Source organism: Pseudonaja textilis, chromosome 2 (assembly GCF_049901715.1).
Source record: "Pseudonaja textilis isolate UNSWEBS1 chromosome 2, rPseTex1.2, whole genome shotgun sequence".
Classification (NCBI taxonomy): domain Eukaryota; kingdom Metazoa; phylum Chordata; class Lepidosauria; order Squamata; family Elapidae; genus Pseudonaja; species Pseudonaja textilis.
In genome coordinates this window covers 162,933,342-162,945,742 of record NC_141991.1, presented here as the reverse complement: position 1 = coordinate 162,945,742, position 12,401 = coordinate 162,933,342, and the positions used below count along the sequence as shown (strand labels likewise).

Genomic DNA, 12,401 nt, shown 5'->3' with positions numbered 1-12,401 from the left:
AAAGTCACCCAGCTGGCTTTGAATTTAAGATGGGACCAGAACTCACATCACCTTGTTTCTGGCCTACTGCCTTAATCACTACATCAAACTGATTCTTAGCTGCTAATAAATCTCTACATTGTGCTGCACAGAAACGGTAGTGGGATGATTGTATATTTCAAATGGAAAGGGAACTTTTGGCAAAAATATTTGTTGTGATTGAATCAAAGGGGTCAGGCAAATAGTAACTTCTGGACAGAATCTAATTTTTTGTGTTGATATACCTTCCTAGCTCTCTGTTTGAGTGAACATGTCCACGGAAAAGGCTATCAGAGAAGATCAGGTGGAGATTTTGGAGTACAACTTCACCAGAATCAGCAAGAACCCTGACCGTGCCACCCTTGACCTCATTGCTGCTGAGGCAGGGCTATCAGTAGAAGAGGTTCTAGTAAGTAGCCATGTCTTTAAGTTCAAATACAGTCATTTGCACCTTGAGGTACTCCATTTCTGGACTACCTTTCTTCCATGTACCACTTCCCAATAAATTATTCCTTCTCATCTCCTCCCAACATTTGTCAGAACTAAAGGGTGCCTCACCATTCTATAACATACTGGAGGGGAATAAGAATCAGCCTATAATCCTCTCTGTGGAATCAAAATCTGCTTACTGGTAGAAGGAGTTCACCTCTCTGTGGGATGTTTATGGTGGGACCAACCCTTATGCCATTTGAGTCTCCTGTTCCACAGTGGATCAGGAATGGAGTGGTAGAATGCCGTTGAGGTGGTAGAATGAATCACAGTATATTTGGCTATAGATAAGAAACCTCAGTCTTCTCTGTTTTTTTTTTTAACTAATTCATCTTCCCTCAATACACAAAACAGATAGGAATAAAAGGATGCCAATGCACCTTGCTTCTTTCTCCTGATTCATATATATTACGGGTGCTGTGTCCTAAGATCATGTGGTCACCTTTTGTGACCGTCTGACAAACAAAGTCAACGGGGAAGCCAGATTCGCTTAACAACCAGGTTACTAACTTAACAATTCCAGTGATTCCCTTAACAACTGAGGCAAGAAAGGTCATAAAATGGAGGCAAAACTCCTTAACAAATGTCTCAGTTCACAACAGTTGAGCTCAATTGTGGTTGTAAGTTGAGGACTACCTGAAGCCCACTGTCCTCTTTACTCATTGAGCAACATACCTTTGTTTCTCCAGGAATGGTTCAAGAAGCGCCTGGGAGAGTGGAGGAAATCGGAAGGGCTTCCTTCAGAATCCAGGTCTGTCAGAGATTGACTAAAGCCACCCCTTTTGGAGACATCCCTGGAAAATGGACAGCACCTCAGTTATTGCTTTCTCTGTGGAATGTTCCTGTCAAAAATATTTTTTTCTTATTATTTAACCTACTGCTTATTTAAAATGTATATACTATAGGTGGAAAATAAGTATATGAAATTATGCTGATTGTAATGTTGATGTTTATGAAACTTACCAGGAAAAGTCTACACACTGTGCCTATTGCAAATACAGTGATAACTTAATGGAGTGGGTCTGGTTTAATATTTCTATTAATTCCAGTAAAATTAATAGGAAGGAGCAATAGATTGGAATATGCTTTTCTTACCTACTATACTCTGAGAAATAGCTTCAGCACCAGAGTCCAGGAAAGCAATATCTAGAATCCATCAGCATCATATAGAAACTAGATTTATAAAGAAGAAGTTTGGGCATGATCAATCATGTGGTGTTTGTGAAGGCCTTCATCTGCACAGAAACAAGAGAACAAGCTCCATCTTGCCTGAGACCATATTCAGCTCCTATGTACACAGAAAACTCACACAATCCGTTGTGAATTCAGGGCAGGCATACCAATGAACACTGTGAAAGAACCTTCTGCAATCTTGAGTGGTGTATAGTATCACGAGTCCTGCTAGTGCAGCTTGGTTATAGTCAGATCATGTAAAAACACAGCTAGCCAGCAAGTGAAGTAGAGGTAGTTCTTGACTTACAATCTTTCGTTTAGTGACTGTTTAAAGTTATGATGGCACTAAAGAAAGTGATTTATGACCATTTTTCACACTTATGCCTGTTGCATGGACACTTGGCAACTGGCTCATGTTTATGATGGTTGCTGTGTCCCGGGGTCATGTGATTACCTTTTGTGACCTTCTGATGAACAAAGTCAAAAGGGAAGCCAGATTCATTTTGCAACCATGTCAATAACTTAACAATTACAGGGATTTGCTTAACAACGATGGCAAGAAAGGTCATAAAATAGGGTAAGACCTATTTTACAACTGTCTCACTTAGCAACTAGAAATTTCAACTGTGCTTCTAAGTTGAGGACTACCTTTATATAAAAATAATATGAATAAAAAGATGCCAATGCACCTTGATTCTTTCTCCTTACCTTTCCTCTATCTCATCCCTGCCTTGGATTACCTGGGTTGTTTACAGACTAGCCAAATCCACCAAAAGTGGTGTCTTATGTGCATAGTTCATTAGATGTCAACATAATTAAATGAACACAAGAAGCATATTTCTAATAATTCTAATGCTGTGCATGAAAAAGAGTATTTTTCTCTGGATATGTTAATGCATCACACATTGTACACTGACTTGACGTGTGCATCTGACTGATTTCATACTTTATTATCTCTGAAAAGGCCCACACAAAATCTATAGAGATAAGAATTTGTTTCTTCATCACAGTTGCACAATGCGTTCAATTTTATGTGCAGGATCTGTCGCAACCATAACTACGTGTCGCCTTTTTTCAAGTGGAGCATGAAAGCAAGGGCATCAGGTTCAAAGTATAGGTCAATAGATGAAGTGATCGTAGGAATTAGCCATTAATCATGCCTTGATCATTCAAAGCAGCCAAACAAACCAGTTAAAATAGAACCTCAAGGTTTTAGTGGTTCACCTACATTACTGAGTGATTGATTTCAGTAGACAGTACAATGGGGAGAAGAGGGGGAGTTAAAGCAAGAAGTGGGGGCCGAGAGAAGTATTCAGTGCTGACAGCAAATATATCATTATACTTCTAATTCTCCGAGAAGTCGATGAAGTTCAAAAGCATTCAGAGGTGCACATCAGGAATTCTGATGACTTCAAACCTGGAATGTTGAAATGGGTGGATTGTGGGTTTGACCCATCCTTCCAGCCAAAATGAGAACAATGTGTAATAAATTATTTCAACAAGTATATTGAAGAAGTATCTAAGTTTAGAAGCACACATGTTAGCTGTGAATTATTTTGGGAAAAGAATCTAAAAGGGGCAGCATTATGTCAATCAGTTATGGAAAACTAGCAAACCATGTAACAAAGAACAGAATCAGAAGAGCGCATGTGAAGGTCTATAATTCAGCAGAGAAGGTCTCCATGTAGGCCCAAAGTCTGTCAGGCTGCTGACATCTCCAAATGAATCCCTATTTGCCATTTCGGAGAATTGCTGCTGTTTTGTTTTGTTTTAGATAAGGAACGGCTAGATAAACCAGACTGACTTTATATGCCCACTTCCTGTTTTGCAAAAACAGGAAAAACGCGAAGCTGTTTTGACATTTCTTCACAACTGTGGATTTTTATAAGGCGATGATGTTTTGCCCACATAAAGAAATCTGTTGGGACGTTATGAAACTCTTGATGAAACAGTGCGCTTCAGTGAAGAAGCTCTCACATTATGTCATGAGTATTTCTAATATTGCACGCTGTCTGAATGAAATAGAGCCCAGTGGATCAGAAGTTCAGAAGTAGCCTCCTTTTAGTTGAACTCAGCTATTTGTGACTTAAAGCGAGCACTTCTGCATGTTCCCTGACAGAAGAGGGTTGCCTCTTTGTTCAAGAACTCTTTTTTTGACCTCCAAATCTAATCTAGAGCCTGAGGATTTCTGATCTTTCACAAGACCATCTATGAGATTGTCATATCATTTCCATGTATGAATAGACTAACTTAGGCTTTGGGGATCAGTCAAGGACAAGTGAGCATTTAGGTGTATTATTTTAAGTTAAACTTTCATAGTCAGATGTTGGCCAGATGCATTAAACTGCAATTCTCATCTGTTGGATATTCCCTAGAGAATATGAATATTATTAATAAGGCATTGCTTCATTCACATAACAAAGAACATGCACTAACAAATTCTTAGGAAGTGGTGTAGTTGGGCCATAAGGTGGTTACTTGCTTTCATCATGGCTGGTTCCTTCAGGTGAATCAGGTAAGAACTGGCTTTTTTCTCCAGGCCTTGGTGTGGGTATATCAACGATGGGATTGGTTTTGCACATTTATGGTCTATGTACTGTATGTTCTCCATTAGGAACATCTTTTTGAGGGATGGGAATGTTATTCTATTGAATTGGATTGTTGTTTGAAACCTTGTATGCCACCCAGAGTCAGTGATTAATTGGAGAATCATGAGCTGGGCCATTTATAAATAAGCTAATAAATAATAATACAACCTTCACTGTTGTTGTTTGATTTTATGGCAGGAACTCAATAATTGCATGTTTTGTTCTTCCAGGTTATGACTCATCCCAAGGTCCTGAGTTATTGTCAGCCCTTTGAGGTTGACCAGACTTTATTCTCTTGAACCAACTATATTCTTTTCTGGGAAATTTCCCAGAGGTTAGGTCATCCTATTGCTAACAATCCTTCTGAGACAAAAACCTTTACTTCTCTGCAACTGACCTGAAATCTCCTGTCCAATTGCATTAGCTGTTCATTTATTTCATATAACTTCCTAAGAAGTATTCCATATTTTGGCTCTTGCATCAGCCTTGACTTGAGCCTTTAAGTGGCTGAAGATGCAAAGTTCTCTCCTTCTTATACTGAGAGTTTATGTTCTGTAGCTGTTCTTGAGAAAGTATTAGCTGTTCTGATTCAAAACTCATGCTTTTGTTCTTCAAGTCTTTTGACTTGGAGTATTGCAGTACAATCATCAGTGCTGTTCATAGATTCCAGGTTCTCTTTTGACTGCTGCTGCAAGACAACCATGCTTGCTTCAATCTCGCCAGCTCAGAGAATATGGAGTATAATCTTGAATTGTTCCATGACTGTTGTTACATATATAGTCTAGCTCAACATGGTTAAGGATCATAAGCAGAGGTGTATTCAGCAGGTTCTGACCAGTTCTGGAGAACCAGTATCAGAAATTTTGAGTAGTTTGGAGAACCGGCAAATACCACTTCTGACTGGACATTTTACAGTATCCTTCCTCTGCCGCACCCATCAAGCCACATCCAAAAGGCCAGTAGTAAAATTTTTTGAATCCCACCACTGATCATAAGATTGGGAAATTAATATAGTTTACAATCCCAGACAATACAGCACAGAAAATGTGGATGTCAGGAACTCTTTTCTCTGTTCTTCTACAAGAATACTTATTGTGTAGGCAAATCTCCCTTTCTTTCCATTCACCAGCGCAAACCTGGAAATTATTCAGACTTGGTAATTATGAGTTCAGTATATCATAACTACATTTCCATAGCACTTGAGAAATTGTTAATAGTGTTGCAAACACTGGGGAACATGAGAAATGTAGATAACCAAACTCCATTCCATGTATGAAAATGATGGGTGAGATGGAAAGAGGAGGTATTTTTCTGTACTGCTGCTGTTGCCATATCCAGAGGCAATTCAGCAGGGGTGAATGAGAGGAAGGGCATCATCTTCATAATAATACATTCCAGGCTACAGGGTAACATTACCAGCATGCTAAATCATTATTCCAAACCAGGAGATTGCAGGGAGAGAGAATATGGAATGTCCAACCTGCTTTGTGCCTTCCAGATTGGGGAGTGTGTGGGGGTAGTTGCCTAATAAGCACTTGAGAGTGATGAAGGCAAGGCCTTTCCAAAAGTTGTGTATTATTTCAGTTGCATCATACGGATTTAACACCGATACTAGGCATTTCATGCAGCTGCTGTATGAGGTTATAGGTATGCGCTCTTAATCCAAAGAATGCAAATAATATTAAATATAATGTGTTACTGGAGAAGAAAATCAACAGTTTGAGTTGTCAAGTTCAGTAGCAATAAAATCATGTGGAAAATGGTGGAGTTCCATTTAGAACTTTGGAAATGCCTAGAATCTTTTGGTTCTACACAATAGACAGTTTTGCTTCTTCAGTACATAAGTTTAGTAAACTGACATCTTTTTGTAAGGAGGAAACAGAATTACACACATTTATAATTATTTAATTGGCTTATGGTTTATACAATGAGAGTCAGTTCATTGTGGTTAAAACATCAGACTAGAAACCAGAGGACTGTGAATTCTAGTTCTAGTCTTAGGAACAAAGCCAGATGGCTAACCTTGGGCCAGTCACTTTATGTCATCCCTAGAAATGAGGCAATGGTGAAACACTTATGAAACGCCTTACCTAGAAAATTGCAGGGAGTTGTCTAGATAGTGTCTGAGAATCAGACACATTTTAATAGAAGAAAAAAGAAGTACACAATACTTCGGAACTAAATCTTACCACTTTTTCCATCCTCATTGTGAATTATATTGCTGATACTTCCAGTATCTAGTGCTATCCAGATCCCTTCAATTGTGAATGTTGCTGCATTGGGTGAACACTATCTCTAGATGTCTCCAGAATAGGCACCCACCCTTAGTTCCTGAGGAGCAGAAAATGTTCATTCCATACAAGCCCAAAGTAAAGGCAAGCTTTTCAGAGTTTCTGGCATGGGCTCTGGATTTATCTTTTTATTATACTGTTTCATTATTTCTGTTTTAAGGATATTACCATTTTGTTTATGCACTTTTTATGGCATCATTTGTAATTCTGTTTTTCTTTTATTGTGGCTTTGCTTTTTGCTGTATATTGATTATTTATGTAGACTTAAATTTTATTATTAGCTGTTATGACCGCTATGTGATGACATTCGCACAGGAGAAACTATAAATCAAACATTAATATCTTAAAGTCAGGCTCCTGCTTAAACATGACTAATTGTGTTGTTAGTTCAGCTGATGTTGCTTTTCAGATGTTATTAAGCACTTGTGGAAGTCAAAACACGACAGTACAAGAAGCACACCACTATAGTTCCTTTACTTTATTGAAAATGCCACATAGAGTTAGATGTGCGTGATAAGCGTGATCAACGAGTAATTGGTTGTGCTAAGGTCTTGATTCTTTCTGTACAAAGTGCCTTCTTAGCAGACTCCTTTACAATAAAGGCATCTGGATTAAACTGCACGAGATTCGTTGGAGCCCTGACAAAAAAATATATATGAAAAGAGTCGTTAGCTTCAACGCTGCTGCTCCTTTTTATAAAGCTCTTTGCAAGATTAACAAAGAAATCCAGCTCCAGAGTTTCACATGGATGGGGGAAAAATATAACACTACTAAGATCTGTGCTGTTTTCCTGACAGAGAAGTGTTCTGTCAGTAGGATAATAAACCTCACTGGATAGGTTCTAATCTTTCTAAAATTCTGCTAACCAGTCGACAAAACATATGTCATGCTTTCACAACACAAATCTGTTTGCACTTGTGTCCTGATGTTGTTGTATGTAAGTCATGAGGTTTGCGCTGTCATAAGTCATAACATATGTTTTGTTACTAGCTTCTTGTCCCTGTTATTATGATACCACTGTGATAATAAAAACCTATGTTTTCTGCTGCTTTTTAAAATCCCATTGGCTTCAGCAGAAGAAAAAATTAATAGAAAAAAATGATACTCTGTGGTAAAACAGTAAAAAAGTTGTCTGTCTCTCCATCTATATATGCAGGGAAGTGAATGTATTTCCATCAACAATCCAATTCAGGAGGGCTCTTCGTTCTCAGCAAGCTCAATGGTTCCCACTGAAGTCATTGGAATGAACATTAGCTACCTACCAAGCAAAAAACTGAAGAAAATACAATTTGCAAAAAGATACAACTAGTGCAGTAGCTATGGATGACATAGCGGGGAAAAAAGGCACTTTGGGCATTTATGAAAGGCAAGCAATGGCACCAATTGCCATGGTCTCCATATGCAGAGAGATCCATTTCAAAGGATTTCCGAGTTCTTCAAATAAAGGAAAATATACAAATATTTTTTTCAACTTTCCTCAGACATTTTTCTTTACTAATTTTAGTGGACAAAACAATGGAAAGAATAAGACACTGGCATGAGATGCAATGCATGCTGAGAGGGTCCTTCTGCCCTTAGGTCTCCCAGAGCCTTCAAAAGTTATCTACAGGCCAAGATCCTTTCCCTCAATTGGAGAGTTGGTGAGCCCATCAATACAGCCATCAGATCATCTGGGAAACCCCACCTGTTGGGAGGCTGAGAGAGTTCCGTGATTCGAGGAGAGGCTACCGCCTGCTTGGCTGCTGCTGACACAGGCCACTCAGGGGAACGACACATGGCCCCCTCGGAAGGGATTACTTTTGGTCTAGCTAGTTCAAGTAGCCTTGGACTTGGGACTGCTTGCAGAGCAGTCAGGGGTATCTGCAGAAGAACAGAAGTGCTGATTTTTGAACATGAGATTTATTCCAGAACATTTTGGAAAAAGCTAAGATACAAGATAAACCCAAAGGATTAGAAGCTACGGACTCTCCCCTTCCCTCAATAATCTCTGAAATCTAAGTAGAGGCAAAGCTACAGACGAACCTTCTGGCAGGATTTTGAAGGGAGGAGAATGAATGTGACAGGCCCCAATAACAGCAGAATATAGGATTCTGTCAACCCCTGAGAAGCATAGAATCACTTCAGAAAGATCTGCTGACTGTCCAGAAAGAAATGGATGATCTTCTTAAGTCACATTCCGCAGAGGAAGGAATTAAGTCAAGATTGTTTTGGTAACAGGGTAGAAGACCTTGGTGGTGATCCATCTTGTGGGCATGATAGGAGAATAACAGAATAACTGAGTTGGAAGGGACCTTGGAGATCTATTCCAACATCCTGCTCAAGTAGGAGGCCTTATATCTGTCAAGCACCAGGGAAATCAGAAGATTCAGGCAGTTCAAATAGGTATAAAGTTTTATTGCAAGCTTAAGCTCTCTCTACAAGAATCTGAGCTACTAACAGTTAAGGGAAATTTGTGGGAGTTAAGGATAGAAAGGAATTCAAGGTGAGCTGGACTTAGATCTCTTGCGGCTGTGTGACTTATGACACATTGGACCCTTCCCTCAGGCTCAGCCTGGCCATCTCCTACAATATCATTTCAGACAAATGGTATAGGGTCTCACCTATAAAAGGTGCTCACTTGGATGCTGCTTATTGAGCATTTACAGAAGCAGCAGAAGATGCCAGTATCACGAGAAACACCACTCAGAGGTGATCTGAATAGGAAGGCATTGACAATGACACTGAACTGGGCACGGAGGGAGGAGGAACTGATTATGTACTGGTAGCTACCTTCTATGGTGGCAGCAGCCAGTGAGAAGTGGAAAAGGACAGAGGGTGTGCTCAGACACACGATGGATGGAAATCTGGGGAATTATATTGAGGTGTATTATACTGAGGTTTTTTTTAACAAATTTATCCTATGCATACAATGATAAACATTCATCCCTAGCTAACTTCAATATTAAAGGGGTCAAGCTTCATGCTTGAGCTCAGCAGCAAATCATAACTCTTTAGACTTTTGACCCTTTATTCAGCCCTTGGATTTACCTGATAGAAGATTCCCAAGCATAATTCAGCTAAATTAGAATATTTTATTGCAAACAAGAATAAGCCTTAGGCAAAATAGATTGCCTATTACAATACCAAGAAACAGAAATTGGGGCCTTTATATATGATATCTATGATCAGATCAGATCTATGCTCTGATCTTTAAACAGTATTTCTGGTCAACAAATACCAGCAAGTCTTTTGGTGGCTTGGGAAGTTGTTGAGACCTATTTACATGATGGTTCTTTCCAGCTGGATAATTGCTTGATCCCACCTTGCAATCCTATCCCTTATATCAACACAGAAGTATCAAAGTAAATAAATAAATAAAAATACTTGGCGGATTGGGACCTCCAGGCTTGTATTTTCATAGAACTGCATTTGTTTCCTAACTACTGGCTGGGCAAGTTGCTGTAATCTTGGGGTAGTTTCAGCTCTTCTTGCAGCCTTTGAAATCACTCTTTCAGGCTAGATAGGAAAAATAAACCAACAATAAAGCAGATTTGATTACAAAACCAACCAACCAAAAGAAATATGGTCAGGTGCCAAGAAAACCACATTTATTTCTCCCCCAGCAATATTTCCCAAGGATTCTTTGGAAGAGGAAAGAGCAGGCTGGATATATACTTCTTATTTAGTCTCAACTGATGCATCTTTAATCTTTACATAGGAGACCAAAAAGGATCTGTACAGCCAAAAGTTATGATACACAAGGAAATCTGCTTATTTGCTCATTCCAATTTTGGGAGAGCATTTGGCAATGTGTTCTTATCAGAGATAGCATTTCCTCTTGAGTACATGAGGGGGTAAAACTCTCATTCCCATATGAGAGTGCAGGTAAGTCCACCCTCAGGAACCAAGACTTGGAAACCCACATGTCAAACTGTACAATTCTGTTTCATAGCCCCAGCTCTGAAACATGAAAATTTACAGACCAGCAAATTTCTATTTTACCTCAAGGGCTGGTCATCTGGGACATGGCCCATCTGGAAACCACATAATGCTAACGTACAGCCCAAAACCCAGAAGATCATAGGCAAATGTACCTACATATTTGATAGAAATGTGTTTCCCACAAGGATAATTGTGTCAGAGTTCTGGGGTAAAGATTGCCTTTGGCTTTCTTCCCTCCTCTCTCCCAGCCTTATGATCAGTTTTGCAACTCACAGTTATGTGATTTGGGCAGAAAAACAAATTACTTTTCTGGCCCTACAGCACCAAGCATTCTTAGCGATTCCCATAGAGAATTGTGAAATGCCTCAGAAATGCCTCATGTTTTTTCCCCAGTATTCTCCTCACTAGTTCCAGCATCCTAGTGCAGATCCTTAGTCCTTCAATTTCTTCTTCAACCTTCTCCCGTCGTTCATCAGGTCTTTCCCACTATCATTTTTCTAATTTAAGTCTCTTTCCAGAAAAAAAATCACAATCCTCTCCTAGCAAAAACTAAAGAACACAGGATGATAGGTGAATACAGTTCAAGGGTAGGTTCATCATTACAGCAGGAGCTAGAAAAATGTGGAATAGACAACATCACCACCAGATAGATTTGTAGCTGGCTGACAAACTGTACTCAACAAGTAGTCCTTAATGGTACTACATACACATGAAGAGAAGTAAGTACTGGGGTACCACAAGGCTCCGTCTTAGGCCCAGTACTCTTCAATATCTTCATAAATGATTTAAATATGGAATGGAAGGGGAAATCATCAGATTTGCAGATGACACTAAACTGGCAGGAATAGTCAACACCCCAGAACACAAGCTCAGGATCCAAATAAATCTTGACAGACTTGAACAATGGGCCCTATCCAACAAATGAAATTTAATGTGGAGAAAAGCAAAGTTTTACATTTAGGCAGGAAAAAAACCAAAGATAGAAGTACAGATTAGGCGAAACCTGGCACAAAAACAGTGAGAGGAACATTGAGACCTAGTGGATGTTCACTTGAATATGAACCAGCAGTGTGCACCAGTAGCCAAAAAAGCCAATAAAATCCTGTGTTGTATAAACAGAGGCATAGAATCAAGATCACGTGAAGTATTACTACCGCTTTATAAAACTCTAGTAAGACCACACTTGGAATACTGCAACCAATTTTAGTCACAATACTACAAAAAAGATGTTGAGACTTTGGAAAAAGTTCAGAGAAGAGCAACTAAGATGATCAAAGGCTTGGAGACTAAAACATATGAAGAATGGCTGCAGGATTTGGGTTTGACTCGTCTAAAGAAAAGAAGAATTAGGGGTGACATGATAGCAATATTCCAGTACTTGTGGGGCTGCCACAAAGAAGAGGGGGTCAAATTATTTTTCAAAGCACCAGAGGGCAGGACAAGAAACAATGGTTGGAAACTAATCAAAGAGAAGCAACCTGGAATTAAACTTCCTAACAGTGAGAACAATTAACCAGTGGAACAGCTTGCCTCCAGAAATCATGGACACGCCATCACTGGATGTTTTTTAAGAAGAGTCTAGACCAGGGGTGTGAAACTCAATTTCATTGAGAGCTGCATCAGGGTTGTGTTTGACCTCGAGGGACCGGGGTGGGTGTCACCAGGGTGGTCATGACCAGCTCAATGTCACTCATGTCAGGGCCACCTATGGAGGCCCAAGAGCTCTGCCAGTGAAAATGGGTTCCCGAGCTCCGTTTTCAGCTGCAATGGCCTCCTGCAACCCTCTGCCAGTGAAAACAGAGCTTGGGAGGCCACCTGTGCCCCCCCCCCCCCAGCTCCATTTTTGCTGGCAGAAGCACCATGGGTTGGTCCTTCTCTGTTTCCAGGGTGGCCCAGTTAGAGATTTGCTTTGCAGCATATT

General features: G+C 39.7%; 2 protein-coding genes across 3 annotated transcripts in view; one reads left to right on the top strand and one right to left on the bottom strand.

Moving 5' to 3' along the window:
• The first annotated feature begins 264 nt into the window (after positions 1-264).
• Positions 265-1,410, top strand: HOPX (HOP homeobox). Its single transcript, XM_026712735.2, has 2 exons — positions 265-427; positions 1,197-1,410. Exons 1-2 carry the CDS (start codon positions 290-292, stop codon positions 1,272-1,274), a joined length of 216 nt encoding a protein of 71 aa, XP_026568520.1. The 5' UTR covers positions 265-289; the 3' UTR covers positions 1,275-1,410.
• A 5,614-nt stretch (positions 1,411-7,024) lies between these two features.
• SPMAP2L (sperm microtubule associated protein 2 like) overlaps positions 7,025-12,401 on the bottom strand; it is a 39,655-nt gene continuing 34,278 nt past the window's right edge. For both annotated transcript variants that reach the window (XM_087926288.1, XM_087926289.1), the window contains 3 exons: positions 9,923-10,054; positions 8,244-8,419; positions 7,025-7,197 (listed from right to left, as the gene is read on the bottom strand). In XM_087926288.1, coding sequence (XP_087782414.1) covers positions 7,083-7,197; positions 8,244-8,419; positions 9,923-10,054 — 423 coding nt within the window. In that variant the 3' untranslated portion in view covers positions 7,025-7,082. The remainder of the gene's footprint in view (positions 7,198-8,243; positions 8,420-9,922; positions 10,055-12,401) is intronic.